Here is an 18,573-nt window from a genome sequence, read left to right on the forward strand (position 1 = left end):
CCAGTGCCGGCACGGCCCAGCCTGGGCGGACCCAGGCCCCCCCACCCCCCCACCCCCCGCCTGCCAGCTTTCCAAATGCCACCCTTCCCCCATCCTCCCCTCTCCCCATCCCCCCAGCTTGGCACTGATCTCCAAGAGGGAGGGAGGGAGGCTGGGCAAAGAGCATCTGTTCCCTCCATTCTCCCAGCTCTATCGGCTGCCAACCTAGGGCCATCATCTGCCTCCATCACCCCTCCGCCCGCCTGCCCGCCTGCCTACCCACCCAATCCCAAACGGGTGCTGGATCAGGTGCCGAATCGGGTTGCCTCCTTGGGTATACCCGTCACTATGCATTGCTGTGTGTCTGCCACCGCTGCCTGGCACTTGTGGGGCCGTGTGCGTGTACGTGTGTGTGTGTGCGCGTGTACATGTACGCAGAAGCGCGTGCTGTATGTGAGCCTCCTGGGCACGGGGTGGGGGTTGGCACTGCGCTGGCCAATCTAGAGTCCAACCAGGAGGACAGAGGGATGGAGTGGGAGAAGGAGGGGAGAGGGTCGGGGCCCAGGAGGGCAGAAGCGAGTGCACGGGTTGCTTCGTGCTGCCTGCTTCCAGGCGTGGGCACTGCAGCTGCCACTCTTGTGCCCGCGGAGATGGGAGGAGGCGGGGGGGTGGGGTGGGGCGGCAGGAGCCCCGGTCCTCTGAGAGGAGGACCGCTGCCTGGGAGCCATTGGCATCACCTTCGTCAGGCCGGTGCCCAAGCTGGCGCCTTGGGAACAGGGGCCCCAGGAAGCAGAGAGGAGGGGCAGGGGTATGCTAATGATGTTGCTGTCCCTCTGGAGCTCAGCTCTGAGAAACGGTGGGACTAGGGGGTAGTCAGCCTTCTTCCGGTCTGGGAAAGTAAAGTGGGGGAAAGAGTAGCCAGGGAAGTGCCCAGGAAGTGTCTAAGAGCCAGGATGAGGGACTGTGCCACTGCTCCCTGGGGAGAGCTCCTCGGGGCCGGCATTCTGGCCCTCCGTGAAAAGCAGGGGGACATGGGCGTGAGGCCGTGGGTGCTGGCACTGCCTGAGGAGCCGGGCACAGGCTCTGGCATTGTGCAGAATGGAGGAGGATGGCCGTGCCTCTTGCCAATCTGCTTGAGAGGGTGGCTGTGCCAGGGGTGCGAAGGGAGGTGAGATGTTGGAGTGTGTGTGTGTGTGTGTGTGTGTGTGTGTGTGTGTGTGTGTCTGTGTGTGTGTGTGTGTGTCTCTGTGTGTCTCTGTGTGTGTGTGTGTGAGTTGTTTGGGAGAACAGACTTTTTTCTGCCAGGACCTCCTTCCTGTTCCCTCTTAGGCATGGGGAGTGGAGCAGCAGAGGGAGAGAGGCATGAGGACACAAAGGAGGAAGCGCGCCATTGCCAAGACCCCAAGGAAGAAGGATGGAGAACGCTGGCAGTCCTGCCTGGCCCCCGGCCAGTTTCCTGCTGAAGATGGCCAGCTCCTCTTGCCTGGTCTGCGTATGTCCCTGCGTGAGCGTGCTGAGGGCGGGGGTGGGGCCTGCTTGCTGAGCTCGGATCTAGAATGGGAAGGGCACCTTTCTGGGGATCCCATTTGGACTTTCCACTCTAACAAGTGAGGTATCTGATTTTCTCCCTGGTGCCTTCCTCTCCTCCCCCTCCCTCCCCCCTCCACCCCTCTTTCATCTCTCTATCACCATCTGGGTCCTATTGCTTGGCACCCAACCAGCTAGATGCCGCCACGCTTGGCAGTGCTGCACTGGCACGTGAACAGCGTCTCAGATCCTGGCACTGCGGCAAACCCAAAGCCGCCAAACATGCTCACGACCGCCACTTGGCGGCAGAGAGAGAGGGGGCGGCGCACATAGGCAGGCCGGGCATCGGGCAGAGCTCTGTGTTGGGGGGTGGCACGAGATGGGACCCTCAGCAGCCCGCTGCGTCAGTACTCCAGCCAACCCCAACTAGACACCCACCTCCCTCCTGCCTCACTGCCCCCAAGAAAGGGAGTTAGGCTGCTACCACACTCAGTGTTTGAGCAGCTATTGCAAGGGAAGCTGGAGCACACAGGGACAAGGGCTCAGGCAAGAAGCCAAATCCAAGGCTCCAGGCCAGTGGCCTGTACGCCTCTCTGGGCAGTGAGGACAGAAAAAAATACCATGAGGGTGAATGAGAGCTGGAGAGGCCAGCCAGCTATGTTGTCACAAAGCTGGTGCCAGAAGAGATTGAAAGAGAAGTGGGAAGGAGGGACCCTCTGGCCTTGCTGCTGGGTAGTGGGGTGGCTAGCACCTGTATGCATTTCATCTGCCTTGTGATTGGCTGAGCTGTGGTTGAGATGAATCAGTTCTTTCTCCCGTGTTAGAAGGCCCATATTCAATAACAGTCCTAGAAAAATGAAGAGGTGCTCTAGACCTAGAGAGGTAGGCAGGTATAAGGAAGACAGAGGCACCTGGGACTTATCCTTCCAGAAAGACTGTTCGGGGAGATACAGTGTTTCGGAATTTCTCAATGGCACCCCAGTTAGGTAGAATTTGGATAAATATCCATGTCTTTGAAGTCCACCCCTGGAAGGGAAACCACAAATCAGCAATAAGCCCTCATGAAAAGGAAGGCTCTTAGGAGGTGAGGCCCCAGCATCTGTGGTGACAGAGACCACCCCTATGCCTCCAGGGGCAGTGCCCTTGGCAGTGCCACAAAACTGGACCTTGGGCCTCCATCTGGAAGAACTTCTAGTAGGATGGGCTTTCCTTCCTAGCCAGAAGCTGTGGATTAGTAACTAGGAAGATACTCAGAAGAGTTGGCTCTGGGTGATGTTGAGGGAGACTGGTGGCTCTGATAGAGGATAGGACCTGCCCAGAGGGAAGTCAAGCCATTGCCATGCTGGACTGAGCTGCTTAGGGTTGGGGGAGCTCTGGTTTCAGCATTTCTGGAAGTGGATGCCAACTTCAGAAGAGGGGAGATGGTTTCCACAGCAGAGGAAAAAGCAGGGAGACACTCAGGCAAATGGGTGAGTGGACAATGTTTCTTTTCTCCTGTTCAAGAACAGCCAACGTAAGCAGAAGACACAGTCAGATTTCCCAGATGGTGGAGGTGGGGGTGAAGGCAGGGTAATGAAGAAGACAAACCTGAGGTGATGCTAGGCCCCTGGTGGTAGCCCCTGGTGGAGCAGGGTTGGGCCTGGGCGCTGAAGAGTGAGGGGCAGGTCACAGATGTGTATGGGCTGAGCAGCCCAAATCAGGGGTTCTTGAACTCCAGAGAGCATGGGATCACTTCAGGAGTTTCTGATTCAGAGAATCCGAAGTGTGGTTCAGAAATGTGCATTTTAAGCCAGCACTCTGGTGACCGCGCTGCAGGTAGACAGAACTTTGGGGGACTGTTCTAAGATGCAGCAGTCACGGTAGGACAGTTAACCTAGTCTGATTTCTCTAGGCCCTTGCATCTTTCTTCTTCCTCCCCAACCACAGGCATGTCTTATGCTGTCATGCCTGTGGTCTGTGTGTTGTGAGATATGTGTCAGTGTGTTGTGGGTAGGAGCAGTTGGACAGATTATGAGGTCAAATCAGGCAGATTTAGCTTGTCAGAACCATGCCTCTCACCTTACAGAACACTTCCAAATTCTGATGGCTGGCTGCCCTGTGTTTTTGAAACCTCACCACTGAGAACCACTATGTTAGGAGCATGGCCGGGAGATGGCTCTCTGTGGTCCAGTAAGATCTGTGTGGATTCGGTGGCTTGGTACAGGACGAGTCCTAATTATACTTCTTCTTGGAGACAGGCCTGGGTCCTGGGTAGTGGAAGGAGGGGTGGACAGAGTACAGGGCCTAGCCTACTGCGGATAGATGCAAATGAGGCTGTTGTTTGAGCACTTGGTGGGAATGAGCACAGTGTGGGTCAGTCAAGTCCAGCTGAAAAGCCATGGTGTGAGGTTGGATATCAGGGAAGGACTGTGGATGTAGGGCATGCTGAGTTCCTACTGATTACCTCTTCCAGTGTTTTAGCCATTGTTTGTGTAAAAGTGTGTGTGTGGTGGTTGGTAAGATTAAGAGTCAACCCCAGGGGGGCACCTGGCTGGCTCAGTTGGTGGAACATCCAACTTGTGAACTTGGGGTCATGAGTTTGAGTCCCAATCTCAGTGTAGAGATTACTTAAAAAAAAAAAAAAAAAAAAGTCAGTACTGGGTCACCTTTCCCCATCACCTTCCTTCTGGTCCACTTAAAATCAGCCTGCTTCCACACTAGTTTCTAACCAGACACCTCTCTGTGGCTGGAGAGCTGCAGGAAACACCGGGTTCACACTACTGACAGGGAGTAATGCCATTTACCCCTTGCTTATCCTTTGTGTGGAAGGTTGTCTGGGCCCTCTGTATGATGGAGAATGACAGGGTGGGTCCTCACCTAAGTTTACATTCCTCCCATAAAGTATAGTCTCGCCCTGGAGGCTTTCCCTGGGGACCACTTCCCATCCCTCTCCAGACTTTATGAGCCACGGTCTAGATCTTCTATGAACGTCCTCTCTCTGGTTTTTCTTTCATCTGCCCTTTTCACAAGGTATCCAGGCTGTAGTCCTGCAGACTGGGTCTGTCGCCCTTCTTGTAGCAAGGGCCTCCTTGGCGTCGGAGCATTTCTTCCTTAGTCCTCAAGGACATCCTCGGGCCTTAGAAGTTTCTCACTAGTTGCGCCCAGCTGGTGGATTGAGCTTCTCACTGCAGCCTAGAGAGAAAGGCCCTATGACACAGGGTCCCAGCCCAGTTTATTCCTGTTTCTAGGAGTTTTCCCAAAAGTTTCCTCCTGGTTTCTCTTCTACCTCTCCTCTCCCCAGTGTCACAATGCAGAGGAATGGAAGGTCCTTTCCCCATGGATTGCAACATTTGGTCACCCTTCCTGATGTAACAGTCAGATTACATTTCCCCTGACTGTTTATAAGTTATTCTCACCTACTGTTGGATGTGAAGAAAATGAGTATGTCCTGGAGGCTGGTTGTACTTATGGGAGGTGTAGGTGATAGGGCTGGGGGCATATCCCTTGCGCCTCTGTACCCATGGTGCCCATCCTTGCTGGCATGTGTGTATCCCCATAGCTCTCTCTGCCTGGCTCTGCTGGTTTCTGACAGTGTGCGGTCTTGTTTCATTGGGGCAGTTATATACACATAGCTCTGTATTTCAGGTGTGAATTTCTATACAGGGATGAATGTTTGGATGAGAAAATGTGCCGTAAAGCAACCAGGCTGGTGGAGGTTTGGGGAATTGGTGATCTATAAGCCCAATAAGTAGCTAAGGAACAAAAAGAAGGAAATTAACAGATAAAAGGAATTAAGCAGATGGGTGCTACTGGGTCTGGAATACTTGGCTTTCTTGGTTTTTGTGCATGCTTTTGTAATGCAGAAAGGGCTAGAGGGTTGAGGGAAGAAGGGTTTCTTCTTTGTGGCTCTACTGCAGACTCTGCCCCATTCGGCTGCTGCGGCTTTAGATTTTCTCATATTCTTCCAGAAGACTTTGAATTTTGTTCCTAGTTGAGAATGGGGTACCTGAAGCCGTCCCCACACAGATTCTGGTTTAGTGCAAAAACAGCCAGGCTCCCTTCCACCTCCTGTCTCCTGGTACTGATCCTAGCAGTAAGTAGGCTGGACCAGAATTTGGACGCCTCAGGGCCCATGTACATCAGAAAGCCTAGGCCTTTGCCCCAGGCCGTGGAAGACCAATATTAGGAGCCATGGATTTAAGCTCACTTCAGGGTTGTTGGGGTGGGGCCTGTATTTCAAGATAGATGTCGATGTGCTAGGCATTTTAAGTTGGGTCTCCTTCTCAGGAACAGCAACAGGGTTTATCCAGGGTGACCTGGTGTTCACCTCTAGCATTCTGCATAGGGCCTGATGACCTGGCCTTCCTTCCACCAGAACAGCCCACTGAGCATCTCTGAAGCAGGAGCAGAGCTGCTGGGGACTTCTGGTTTGAGAATGGGATTGGGGAGGAAGGCTTCCAGTCACTGGGAACATGGAATGGCATACCTGAATCCACGGTCAGCCAGACTCTTATCTCTCAAGTTACAGGGCTCCTGGTAAGGACAATGCCTTAGAATCAGCTTCTGTCCCCTACCGTGCATGTACGTGATATCTCTAGACCAGGGTGTCCCTGTGTAAGGGAACAGGCCGGAAGGCAGGAGGAGGCAGGGGAGGGATTTCTGGCTATGTTAACTCCCGGTAAAAATATTCACAGTTCAAACAACAGCCAACCTGTCCTGCTTGTAAACTCCTAAAAATGCACACCACCACGCCTCTAATCACCCCCTACCAGGCGTTTGCCCTGGTTTTCTTTAAAATGTTTCCTCTTTCCCTCCTATCTTTCTTTCTAATTTTTGTTTTGTTTTCAACTTTTACACACAAGTCACATTCCCTGAAAGCACACAGTGGAAAAGCTTCTTTCCCCCTACACGTGCTGCTAAGAAAATAGTCTTACACAGAGTTTCACGGGGAAAAGAAAAGGATAGGAAGGGAGGGCCAGGGGAGAGAGGCTGAGAGGCAGGAAGGGGGGCAAGAGCACGAGCACAGTAGGGCCTGTATTTACACCTGGCATCACTGAAGGACTGCTTCCCCCCTACCCTGGCTGGCTAGAGTCGGAGCTCTTAATTTGAGAAATGGATTGGATCAGAAGTGAGGTTCACAGAACATGTGGGCACAAGGGACTCGGCTGATTTTCCCATCTTTTCGGCACATGAGCCTCTGCTTCGGTATTAACATGTTCATGGGCAGAGTGACAGACCAGGAAGTGGAAATCCGGGGGCTAACTGAACTGTGGGCGCATATGAAATGGATGATGGTAGTGGAAGAAGCCCGAAGGGAGAAAGTCTGCAAGGAGAATACCTTGAGAGGGGACCCACCCCAAGCCCGGGCGAGGGCAGTAGCAGAAACTGGAGGACTGGGAGATTTTGCAGGCTTTTCTTTGCTGAAATAAAACACCTGCTTTTCTACCTTGTGCCACTTTAGCTGGGCTTTGGGATCACCACCTGATGCTGGCAGAAACAATGAGGTTACAGATAGGGAACCTTCTTCTAGCTCATTGCTTTCGTTGGTTTCCCTTGGTGACAGCACTCTGTCAGAGATTCACCTTGTGCTTCGGTCATTGCCTTGCCCGCCCACCCCCTGAGCTGTCCTCAGCTCCAGAGCCCCAGGGCCCTCCCAGACAACCTCTGACTCTTTGGGCGGTGCCCCCAGCAGCTGCTGCTTACTGGTGGGAGGAAGGGCAAGGTCAGAGAAGGAGGGAAGAACACAGGTGGGGAACAAGGGTCCCTGCAAAGGCAAGGATTTCAAGTGACCAGGAATGTGAAGGGGCCACTGGACATGGAGATAGAAGTTCGGGTTTGTGAAAGAAGCGAAGGGGAGGAAACCGTGATAAGCTGCAGGAAAGGGAAGTATACCCACGATTCAGAAACCACGCAGTCCTTTGCACTCTTTTCTTCCTGGGACCGCCAAGATACATTTGACAACACTGACTTTTCTAACTAGCGGCTGGGAACAAAGGGGTGTTAGCAGTCCTGATACTCAACTCAGGGGGCAAAGGTAGGTCCCTCCCCAGTCTCCAGGCTCTTTTCCCCATGGCCAGCCCCGGCTTTGGAAGCTGGGTATGGCCAGGGCCAGGCTGCATGGCTTTCTGTCCCACTGTACCCATGCAAGGACTTAAAGCCATTTGCTCTTTCCAAGACTAGTGGTTTAAAGAAACCCTTAACGTGAGGGGAAAGGGACACAAACAGGAAAAAAAAAAACCAAAAAAATACCAAAAAAACACTTGTTTGATGGGAGAGTTTGCAGTTTTTTTTTCTGTATTTTCCAAGTTTATGTTTTACTTTAGTTCATTCCTCTGTCTCCATCTCTCTCCTGTGCACATGTGCGCGCGTGCTCTCTCATTTTTTTTTTTTTTTTGGTTGTGTGTGTGTTTCAGTTTTTTTAAAAGAACTTTGGATTTGCCGTTGGTGGGCGGCGCCGGTCCCGGAGGCTGGACCCCCACATGGCAGGGCTGGGACAAGGGGCGGGCCCACGGCTGCTGAGAGGATCTCTGTGTTTAAAGCCTTTGAGAATAAGTTACTGCAGTTCCCAGGGTGCAGGGTGGGGGTTGGCAGAGGGGTTCCTGGCGGCGGCTTCCCCTAGAGTCCAGGCCGCAGGGGCTCCTGGTCAGGCGAGGAGAGGGTTAGGAAGGAGGGGTGTGGGGAGAGTGAACTGTGAGCACTTCTCCCCCTGCCACCCTCCAGTTTGGTTAGAGTTTTGTGGGCTCCCTGCCCATCCCAGGCTCCAACCTTGGGAGCCAACTGGGTATTTGGAAAGTTTGTGAGCTGTGTGGCGCTCTAGACAAGGGGGTAGGGAGAGAGAAGGGGGAGTAGCAAAGTTTGTTTTCCTTCCCCCTTCTTTGTCTTGGGTTTTAACTTTCTTCTTTTTCTTTTTTTTCTTTTTTTTTTTTTTTTTGGTGTTTTCTCAGTCAGTGAACAGCATGGGCTGACATATATGTGTGTTTGCGGGGGTTGACTGTGTTGGGGGGTGAATCCAGTGGGAATAAGGTAGTGGAGGATGATTCAAGGATAGACCGTGTGTGGTGGGCAGAGCAGAGATGAGCGGAGCATCAGGATGACAAGATGGGTGTGCGTCTGTGAAGACATGGGGCAAGGAGCCGCAGAGGAGCAGCGTGTCTGGGGGCGGGGGGGGGGGGGGGGGGGGGGGGCAGAGGCCGGCCTGGGGTGGGAGGGGGAAGGGTCCGGTGAGGGGGGCAGGGGCGGGGGGGGGGGGGAGGGATGTGAGCTCCCACCAGACACCCCTTGGGGTAAGGGAGGGGGCCCTGAGGCCCTCCCCTCTCCCCCCATCTTGGTTTATCTGTTTATAAAGCTAGAAGTGTAGAGGTAGTAGTAGTTTTTGGGTTGGAGTCCGTGTGAGGTAATCTTGCTTCCTCTTTGGCAAAAGCCACAGCAGCCGAGGCAGCGGTGGCGGCGTTGGTGATGGTGATGGGTGGGCCCCCCGGGGGTGGGGCCGCCTTGCGCCGGTGGGCCGAGGAGCGCAGGTGGGAGGCCAGGGCTTCGTGCCCACTCAGCAGCACCTCACATGCCAGGCAATGGTAGGTGCAGATGGGCACCCGCAGTGGGGGGGGCACAGAAGCCCCAGGGCCCCGCCCAAAGAAGCAGAACGATCTCTGGTGAGCAGTGGCTGGGGCCTCCCCATCAAAGGCCATCTTGCACTGACGGCACAGATAGCGGTGGGTCACGTCCACAGTGGAGATGCCCGCACTGCCTGACAGCAGCTCATCAGCCTCCCCGGCCTCCCCCTCCCCTGGAGCAGCCAGTTCAGGAGGCTTTGGAGGCGCTGTGGCTGTGGGCTCGGGGGGCTGGGGTGGTGGCTGGAGGAGGGCGTTGGGGAGCAGTCCGATGAGGGTCTGAGGTATCACAGGGTTCATGGGAAATAGCCCCTTCTTCATGCCATAGAGCTGTTGGAAGTAGGCCCCCTGCAACTGGGGGCCAAAGACAGCTGGTGGTGTGGCCCCCCCCCGCAGGGGGCAATGGGAAGGGCAGGAATTGGCCCCCCAAGAGGGCTGGTACAGTAGCCTTCAGTGCTTTGAGGTTCTTGAGGGCATCAGTGGAGGCGTTGGTGGGGGCTGCAACTGGCTTTCGCTCACCAGAGACCTTGTCCCCAGAGGGCTCAGGAGGGGGGCCTGGGGCAGGGTCAGTGGTGCCTGCTGTGGAGGTGTTAGTTTGCTCGGGCACAGGTCTCTGAGGTAAGGGGCAGCCTGGGCCAGCAGTCTGGACCACTGTGGTAGCAGGCAGGACTGAAGTGGCGAGGCCGAGGAGGCCAGAGGAGGCTGCAGGGCCTAGGAAGATGAAAGGAGTGATGAAGGATTAGCCACCTCCTGGCCTGTCATCCTTCCTGCTGTAGGCCACCTCTAGCCACACCCTCGCCCACTCCCACCACCGAGCAGCCATGCGCCCTTCCCTCCCTTTTCTCCCCACCTCCCCCCCAAGAGCCTGAAACTAAGGAAGGCCACTGGAGGCTGGAGGTGGGGAGAGTCAAGGAGAAAAAAGAGGGGCATGTCATTAGAGAGAGATGGCTCTCTGAAGTTCAACCCCTCCCAACTGCCCACTCACCTGAACTGAAAGGAGCTAAGCTGCCCAGTGGGGGCTGGGCCAGAGCTGGGCCAGACAAGAGGACCGGGGCCAGGCGAGGCAGGGCTGGGGCAGCCCCAAGGGGCAGAGAGGCAGGTGTGGTGGCAGGTGTGGCCTTGGGAGCCGGGGGTGCCTCGGGTGCTGGGGCCAAGTCGTAGCACTTGCTTTCACTCTTCAGCTGGGCTCGGACTGCCTCTTTGAGTTTGGCCAGGTGCTGGCGTGAAAAGAGATGGCCTCGGCAGGAGACATAGAAATCATACTTGACATCGCAGTAGGGACAGTCAGTGCGCTGGGCTCCCAAGGGGCCCTCACTGCTGCCCCCAGCCCCGCCAACCGCTGCCCCCTGCAGCTTGGCCTTCTTTTCCTTGGCACGAGCATTCTGGAACCAGACCTGGATGACTCTCTTGGGCAGCCCAATCTCCTCCCCCAGCACCTCACACTCCTGCATGGTTGGGGTACGGTAGGCTTCGTAGCAGGCTTTCATGATCTTCAACTGCAGGCTGCTCATCTGGGTCCTGTAGCGCCGCTGGCCCATCCCATCTGGAACCCCAGCCCCACTTCCTGTTCCTCCACTGCTTCCTCCAGCCCCAGGGGACTCTGGTTCGGCCAGACTGGAAGCAGACGAATCGCTGAGATCCCCTGCGGATGGACTGCAAGCCTCGCTCTCTGGAGAAGCTTTAGCCGGTTCCTCTGCACCCTCTTCCTCACTGGGTGGAGGGGGAGGTGGGAGAGGTAGCGGTGGCTCTGGTGTTGGGGTGGTGGCCTCTTTCCCAGGTGGTAGAAAAGGGAGGGGCCCGGCGGCAGGGGTAACCGGGGGGTAGGGAAAAGCAGGTGCTTCCCGCTTTGAGGTCTCCCTCCCAGTCCCATCATCTACCTTGCCCAACAAGAGGTTGAACTTGGGGAAGGTTGCCGGGGCAGACGTGATGGGGGGCTTGGCTGCTGGGTTGGGCACCGCTCCAGGGGTGCTTCGAAATTGGCCTTTCCTCTCCCGGGCCCTGGTGTTCTGGAACCAGACCTGCACCACTCGCTTCTTGAGCCCCACCTCCTCAGAGATGCAGTCAAGCATCTTGCGCGTTGGGTTGGAATCTTGCATGTACCAGCGGTACAGGATCTCCAGCTGCTCCGGCAGGATGGTTGTGCGCAGGCGCTTGTCCCGGGGTGGCTCGCCCTCCCCTCCCCCCCCTGCTTCACTGCCTGTTGGGGACAGGCTGCCCTCCTCAAGCTTCCGTTTGAGTGGAGGCCCTGGCGCCGGCGGAGTGCCTGCCACCAGGGGGCTTCGCTCCCCAAATACCAGCAAGGGCAGATCCAGGAGGTGCGGGGCCGCGCTGGGCTGCACGGGTGGCAGGAAGTGTAGCCGCCGGTGACTGGTCAGGAGGTCTTGGCTGGGGAAAGCCATGGTGCACTGGTCACAGGTGTGGACTGGGGAAGGCGAGGGAGGGGCCCTCCCTTCAGGTTCTTTGCCTCCTGGCTTTGCTGCCTCTGCTTGGCTCAGCTCTTCCCTCTCCAGGGGCTCTGGTGAGGGACCCTCGGGCGCTGCGGGGGGTTCCAGGCTCTGCTCCTCCTCTGCATCCTCCTCCTCCACCTCTTCCTCCTCTTCGCCGCGCTCTGCCTCTTCCTCCTCCTCTGCAGGGGGCTGGTCGTCGTAGCATTTCTTGAGGTGCCGCACCAACTCAAAAACACAGGAGAAGGTGGCATGGCAGCGCCTGCAGCCAGAGGCTCCCCCGTTGCCGCCTCCGGTCGGCACAGGCCCACCCTCGATGGCATTTTTGCGTGCTTTCTGGCGGGCATTCTGGAACCACACGACCACCACGCGGCTAGCCAGGCCCAAGAGACTTGCGAGCCGCTCCACCTCTCCATCCTTGGGGTAGGCACTGGTCTCAAAGAAAGACTGCAGGGCTTGGGTCTGGAACTCTGTGAACTTGGTTCTGGAGAACCTGCGGCCTGCAGGCACTAGGGGAGGCAGATTCCCTCTGGAGCCTTCTTCCTCCTCTGGGGGCCAGCGTCCTGCCCGGCTGCGCTCCTCAGAGGGACGGGTCCCCCCTGCCTCAGGCTCTGGGACCAGGAATGGAGGGCCCAGGTGGGGAGCTGGTGAATCCAGGGACCCATCAGGAGGTTTGGGGGGCTCTGCAGGGGGTGGGTATAGGCTGTCATAGCTCTTTCGAAACTGAGCAGCATAACGGCTCAGGGCCTCAAAGGGCAGAAATCGGCGGTGGACGTGCTCCTCGTGTGTCTTGAGGATAAGCATATTGGAGAAGAGTTTCCCACAGGCCCCACAGGCCAGCTTGTCCCCACCCCCCAGGGCCTCTGGTGGGGGGGGGGGTCGGGGGAGGGGGCACAGCCTGCTTTCCTTCATTGTACTGGATCACCAGCTCAAAGCCAAAGTTTTCTAGAAGGGCTTTGGCTGCAGTGCGGGCTGCTTCGTTGGGCGTTGAGGTGGGGGGTGAGGCGGGCCCTGCCTCATTCCCCTCTTCTGCCGTGGGGGGCCGCTCCCACTCCCGCTCAGCCAGCTCAGCCTTGGGTGGCAGGGGCGGGGGAGGAGGGGCGGCAGCTAGTAGGGGCGCAGGCCCAGCCAGTGCCAGCTTGGGCCCCACCTTGATGTCATGGAGGTAGAAGGGCAGGAGCAGCTGTTGCTGCTGGAGCTTAAGCAGTGATTCGGGCACCAGAGGGAAGGGGGGCAGGACTGGTGGGGTGAAGAGGGGAGCTGGGAAGCGGTGCAGGTCCAAGGGGGGTGGGGGAGGCGACAGGAAGGGCAACCCAGAGGTGAAGCCACCAGGGTCAGGGCCCTTCTTCTCAGTGCCCACCTCCCCCTCTGTCTCGCCCTCCTTGGGCTCTTCTTGGCCCCGCTCCGGCCCCTCAGCCTTGGCGTCAGTCTTGGTCCCCCGAGAGCGAGTCTGGTGCAGAACTGAGCGCATGTGGATCTCCAGGGTGGAGCTCTGGTTGTAGGAGACTCGGCAGACCGTGCACTTGAAGGGCTTGTCTGTGGCGGCAGCAGTGGGAGGCGTGGCACCTGCCTCTCCTCGGGCAGGGCCGGACGGGTCAATGGCAGCCTTCTTCATCTTGTGCAGGTGGGAGACAGAGTTGTAATGGACCAGGAGAATATTCTTCTGCGTGAAGGACTCCTTACACACAGTGCACTTATAGGGCCGGGCAGGGTCAAGAAACTTGTCCAGGGCAAAGTTGGTGGTCTTCCGATAGGTCAGAGGGTGGCGGGAGTCAGCTGGAGCAGGCTCTGCAGGGCGGGGCTCCCCGACACTGCCCTCTTCCTCCTCAGCCACGGTGGGTGGAGGGGCCACTTCTTCCACTGGGGCATCAGGCCGAGGGGCTGGAGAAGGGGATCGATCAGGGCTTCCCGGGGGCTTGTCTGGGGCCTCGGCTGAGGGCGGGGGAGGCTCAGGAAGAGGATCAGGACTGGCTTCAGGGGTCAGGTGAGGGCCTTCTGCGGGAGAGAGAAGGGTGCCGTGAGACCGGAACTCTGTCTAAAGTCAGACCCCACCCACTCAACGTCTAGGGCAACTGGTCCTTGCCTCGGGTGTCCTCAGACCCTCTTGGGATGTGGAGCCCAGGTCCCCTTTTCCTGCCACCTTGGCAGGTGTGCCATCCCCATTCTTACCTGCTCCCTGTTCTCTGCTGGGCGCAGGCTCTGGGGCATCCCCCAGCGGGCACAGAGTGGGCCCAGGCAGCACTTTGGTCGTAAAGGTCATCTCTACAGTTGTGGCCTGTAATGGAAGAGAGCCCAGTGACTGCCCCGCCCCACCCCCACCCCCCGCTACTCCTGACACCCTGCTTTGCACCCGCGCCCACCCTGTGCCCAGCCCCTGTCCAGGCCTCCACCCTCGTCCTGGACTCACGCCCCCTAACTTCTGCTCTTCCCCGTGCCGCAGCCTGTGCCTGCCGTTAAGCAGCTCTTGTCTGGACCCTAATGGAAATGAAGGAAACACTGAGCTCCCTCACCGGCGAGCAGAGGCAAGCTCTAAGTATCCCCCCAACACTAAAACCCCCTCAAACCTGTGAAGTGCTGCTTCCTCACCACCACCCTCCCGGCCACACACACACCTGCCTGGACACCCCTGCCTTTTCTTCCCCTCCTACCCGGCCCGAACGGGGCCTCCTGGTTGGGTCCTCCCTGAGCCAGTACTCACCACAAGCAGCAGCTTCTCCACACACTCGGGCACCACATTGTGCAGGTGGCTGAGGTGGAAGTGCAGGGCAGGCCGGCCCACCAGCTGCTCCTGGCACAGCGGGCACCTGTACTTGGGCTGCACTGCATGCTGGGAGAGCGTGTGAGCCCTCACCTGGTCGGGCTCTGGGCTCAGAAAGCTGCAGTATGGACAGCAAAACACCTGGGGACACACGGGTGGGGGGTGGTGTGGAGGAGGCATCAGGGAAGGGGGGGCCCACCATCACCCAGCCCTGTGTGTGCGTGAACACAGCAAGATCCCCACGCCCAATTTAGGAGGAGTGAGCCCCAAACGAAGGCATCACGAGGGATCCAGCGAGAGGCAAGAAGCTGGCTCCTCCCTCGTTTCCCTTAGATTGGGACAAAGGCCTAAGCTAGACTTGCCCTTGCCTTCCTTCTTTGTTCAGGCCTCTCCCTCCATTCTGGCCTCTGTCTCTCCTTGGCCTGTCTTTCCGGTCTCTTCTGCCTTGCTCACTTCTCCAGCTAACAGTATATGGCCTTGTACCTCCTCCCCCGGGTTGAGTTTTCTTTTCTTACCCACCCCCACCCTGCCGGTGTCTTCTCCATGAAATGGCTCCCCTGCCCTCTGCACATCTGGATCCAGAGGCTCCTTCATCCCTGCTCACTCTGCCTCTCCGAGGTCCCTAATCTGAGTGTCTCCTGAAGAGGGGCCCGCCCTACCTGTCTGCTCAGAAGCCGGCTCATTCTCCCAGACGCTTAGCAGCTCCCACTTTCTTTTCCTTCTCCTCTTCTTAATGTAAACAAACACCACAGCTCCCCCAGCGGCCCAGGAAAATTCTGGCCTGGCTCTGCTGGCGCATTCCCGCCCACACCTCCAGAGGGATGGGGCTGAGGGAAGGCCCTGTCTCCGCCTTAGTCACCTGACTGCCTGACCTCCAGCCTGCAGTTCCTCTCCCTGGCTCACTTCCTCTCCTGCCGGCCGGTGCCACTGGTCCAAGCCCAAGAACTGGGAGGAGGTAATGGCCCAAAAGGAAAGGCATCCAGATGCTCATTTTAATGCCCTCGGCCCTAGGAACAGATACCTGGAATGGGCCTGCAGGAGCGAACAGGAGCGAGGAGGAGGGCCTGGCCAGCACTGTCGTCTGTGGGGATGCAGGAATACTGCGTGCTGCGGTCCCATTTGGAGAGCTGTGAGGGGCAGCATGGCACCTCAGGACCCAGGCTGGGAGTCCCCTCAGATTAACACTTTAGAGCCACAGAGCTAAACCACCCAGGTCCTGCCTGGCCCAGGGTGAGGCCCGAGGCCAGGTGACTTGGAGAGCTGCAGAGTTTGCTATCTGGGCTGGGGCCTCTACCCTCAGGAAGGAGGTGCCTGGATGCTTCCCTGCAGGCTCAGGGCCTTCTGCAGGAGATGACAGGTCTAGTCGTCTTTCTGTTCCTGACAGGAATAGAGAGCTGGGCAGCAGCTAGTCTTGTGGTTTAGGCTTTCTCTTTTCATTTCTTCACTGTGTCTTCCGCCTTCTCTCCACCTGTTTTCAGCCTTTCCTACCTCGATACTGCTTCTGTCTCCCCTTCTCCCTCAAGTCCTGCCCTCCCTTGTCCCTCTGTGCTCCACCCGCTGTGTGGTGCTGAACACATAACTGGCCCTAGGTGGCGTTTCTCAGTGTGGTGTTTTGAGATAAGTCACAGGCCTGACAGAATTCGGTCTACCTTTAGTCTGAAATCCTGTGTGTAAAGCTCTACCAATGAGAATTTTAGGCTTTAGAATATGAACAGATCTCAGTAACACCAGACCCCCAACCCCAGCTTTTCCCAGTTATCCCGGTTCTGACCGTGGTCTGGTTGGCATTGTCTCCTGGAGGGCCAGTCTTGTTCTCTGCCTCTTCAGAAGCTGAAAGGAGAGGAGATTAAAGAGATCTGACAGCCCTACCTCTTCCTTTCCAGAGCCCCCAGCCCTTAAGATGATCTGACTTATAGCAGAGAGCTTCCAGGGTAGGTGCTGGACTCTGGGGAAAGGGGAAAGGGCAGGAAAGGACAATGCCGTCCTCAATTCCGGGAGAGGAGGCCCGGCGGGGCCAACCCCAGGTTAGCGGGATGGCCAGGTTTGAGCCTTTTGGGGCCCCCCCTTTCCCTCTGGTGAGTCCTTTCTTGCATCAGCTTGGCTCCCCGCGCCCAGGAGGCCTTGCCCGACATTTGGATTACTGCCACGTCCCCTGTGCCTCTCAGAATGTATTTGCGGGGGCAGGGATGGAGGGAAAACGGACCAGTTGAGCAACTCACCCAATTGTTCGGTTTTGTTCTGGGCATCTTTTTCAGGGGTGGGCGGCTCAGCTAAGGGGGTGACAGGAGGCTTCCCTGTGTAGGAGGAGGGGAGAGTCAGCTTAAGAGAGTGAAGCATCAGGAAAGGGAGTACCTAGGGCAGAGGAAGTGGGACAAGCAGCCAGGAGAAGGAGAGATGGATGGATGAGCCAACAGGCTGGAGAGGACAAAAAGCTGCCAAAAAGAAATAGAGGATGAAGGAGAAATGGCAGGGTTAGAGCTAGGAGGGCCTAAGAGATGCTGTCTGTGAGCCCAGCCCCCGTCATTTCAAGACGAGGAAACAAGTCTGGCCATAGGCAGCAGAGATGGGGCCAACTCGGCTCCCCATCTTGACTGGTCCTGGAAGCAGGGAGCCCAGAAACATAAAGGGAGGGGCACTGGAGAAGGAAGGTGAGGCCGAATGGAAGCAGGTGCGGCGAACAGGAGGCGGCAGGTCTAGCTGGGAGAGATTACCACTCAAGTAAGAATTGACAGATGTGTAGGAATTTATTTTCGATGGCAGCCTAATTAAAGTGTTAAAGTTCCTTAACTCCATTCAGCCCTGCGCCAGGATCATTAGCTATTGATCCGGGCCCCTCCGGCACTTAACTCCAGCCAGCATATTGGCAATTCAATTAGCACCAGTCAATGCTGCCTCTTCCTGGTTCCTGCTGCCCGCACCCTCACCCTCGCCCGCCGCCGCCGCTGGCCCCTACAAAACCCGGATGCCCGTGCCCACCTCTGACAGCCCCTTCCAGGCTCTTCTCCTGCACCCTCTGGATCAATGGCGCCTGGCTGGCTGTTCCCGGTCTCTGCTGGTACAACCTCAGCTGCCTAAGGGGGACCCTAAGCCCAGCCTTCGGGCTGAAGACCTCCTAGGAGACAGGAAGAGGCTGGGGAGCTCGTCAAGGGCTTCCTCTCCCTGCTGCCTTCGGGCCAGGCCCACAGCTCCCATCTCCGATCTCCTTCCAACACGCCCTGGCCCGGCACGAAGTGCATCCTATTCTGTTTTCCTACTTCCTCTCTCCTTCCTGACCAGCTCCTGCCGCCGCCCAACACCTAGCGTTGCCGGGACACTGGTCACCATTCGGAATCACTGGGTGATTCCTCCTTACCTCCCTTCCCGTTTTCTGCTCTCCACCCAGCAAAGCCCCCGCCCTTCTCTGCCTCCTCCCTCGCACGAGCCTCCTACTTCCCCCCCTTCACTGGGCTGCCCCACTGCTCCCCATGTCCGGTTTTATCAGCCCTTCACGGCTGGCTCCTCTCCACTTGCTCTCGACTGCCCACAGACCCGGTTCTCCTCACTGGCATGCCCTTCTCCCCAGCCCCAGCTCCCACCGCACGCCGCCGCCCAGCCCCTTCTTCCTCACCAGGAGTCCGGAGCTGCCCGTGGCTGAAGCTCAGGATGCTCTGCAGGGCCGAGAGCCCTTCCTCGGCCGCGGGGCCGCTGTGCAGCAGCTGCAGGCGCCGCTGGGCCTGGGCGTCGCGGTGAGCCGGCGCACGCAGGTGCTGCAGCACAGCCAGGCGGGAGGGGGTCTCCCACGCACACAGCAGGCAGCGGAAGAGCCCCAGCTCGGCCCCCGCCGCGGCCCCCTCCATCTCCAGCAGAAACTGGAAGCGTGGAAAGAGGCTGCTCAGGCCAGAAGGGACAGGGCCCTCTAGATCTCAGGGGCCCCCTCCGCCTCCCCAACGGGAGCCTGACCAGCAGCAGCCCCTCCCTGCCCATCCCTTCTGCCCTCTTGAGCACGCCCTTTTCCCTCCTCTGGCCACCTGGATATTAGTGCTTTTTCTCCCCCATCTCCTTCTCTTCCTCCTACCAATCCTGGCCTCCCTCCTGGTAGGTGAATGGAATCTGCTTCCATCCTCTTGAACTGGTCACAAGATGGCCTAAGCAGACAGACACCCCCCTTACCTCCCCACTCCCCACTCTAGTCCCAAACACCAGAAAAACTGAATAAAGTGCTGGATTCATTTTCTCTGAGTCCACCAACCTTTGGTCTCCTCTCCACAACCGTCTCCAAAGAGTTGATGATCCTGGTACA

The 18,573-nt window shown here is 57.6% G+C and overlaps 1 protein-coding gene and 1 long non-coding RNA gene across 3 annotated transcripts in view; one reads left to right on the plus strand and one right to left on the minus strand.

Annotated features, from left to right (window-relative positions):
- Positions 1-388: 388 nt before the first annotated feature.
- LOC112822563 (uncharacterized) lies at positions 389-18,505 on the plus strand. Of its 2 annotated transcripts, none has more exons than XR_012378942.1 (3): positions 389-1,471; positions 13,977-14,048; positions 16,178-18,505. It is a non-coding gene; the product is annotated as an uncharacterized lncRNA (long non-coding RNA). The 2 variants fall into 2 exon arrangements; XR_012378943.1 differs by having other exon boundaries at positions 389-1,465.
- The window catches only part of ZFHX2 (zinc finger homeobox 2), a 28,224-nt gene continuing 18,359 nt past the window's right edge, over positions 8,709-18,573 (minus strand). The window contains 9 exon segments of the mRNA XM_025870306.2: positions 8,709-9,482; positions 9,484-9,803; positions 10,078-12,412; positions 12,414-13,531; positions 13,706-13,811; positions 14,235-14,435; positions 16,066-16,124; positions 16,514-16,588; positions 17,902-18,142. Coding sequence (XP_025726091.2) covers positions 8,823-9,482; positions 9,484-9,803; positions 10,078-12,412; positions 12,414-13,531; positions 13,706-13,811; positions 14,235-14,435; positions 16,066-16,124; positions 16,514-16,588; positions 17,902-18,142 — 5,115 coding nt within the window. The 3' untranslated portion in view covers positions 8,709-8,822.

This window comes from Callorhinus ursinus, unplaced genomic scaffold (assembly GCF_003265705.2).
Source record: "Callorhinus ursinus isolate GAN/ISIS: 27379988/994484 unplaced genomic scaffold, GSC_fseal_2.0 scaffold8, whole genome shotgun sequence".
Taxonomy (NCBI): Eukaryota; Metazoa; Chordata; class Mammalia; order Carnivora; family Otariidae; genus Callorhinus; species Callorhinus ursinus.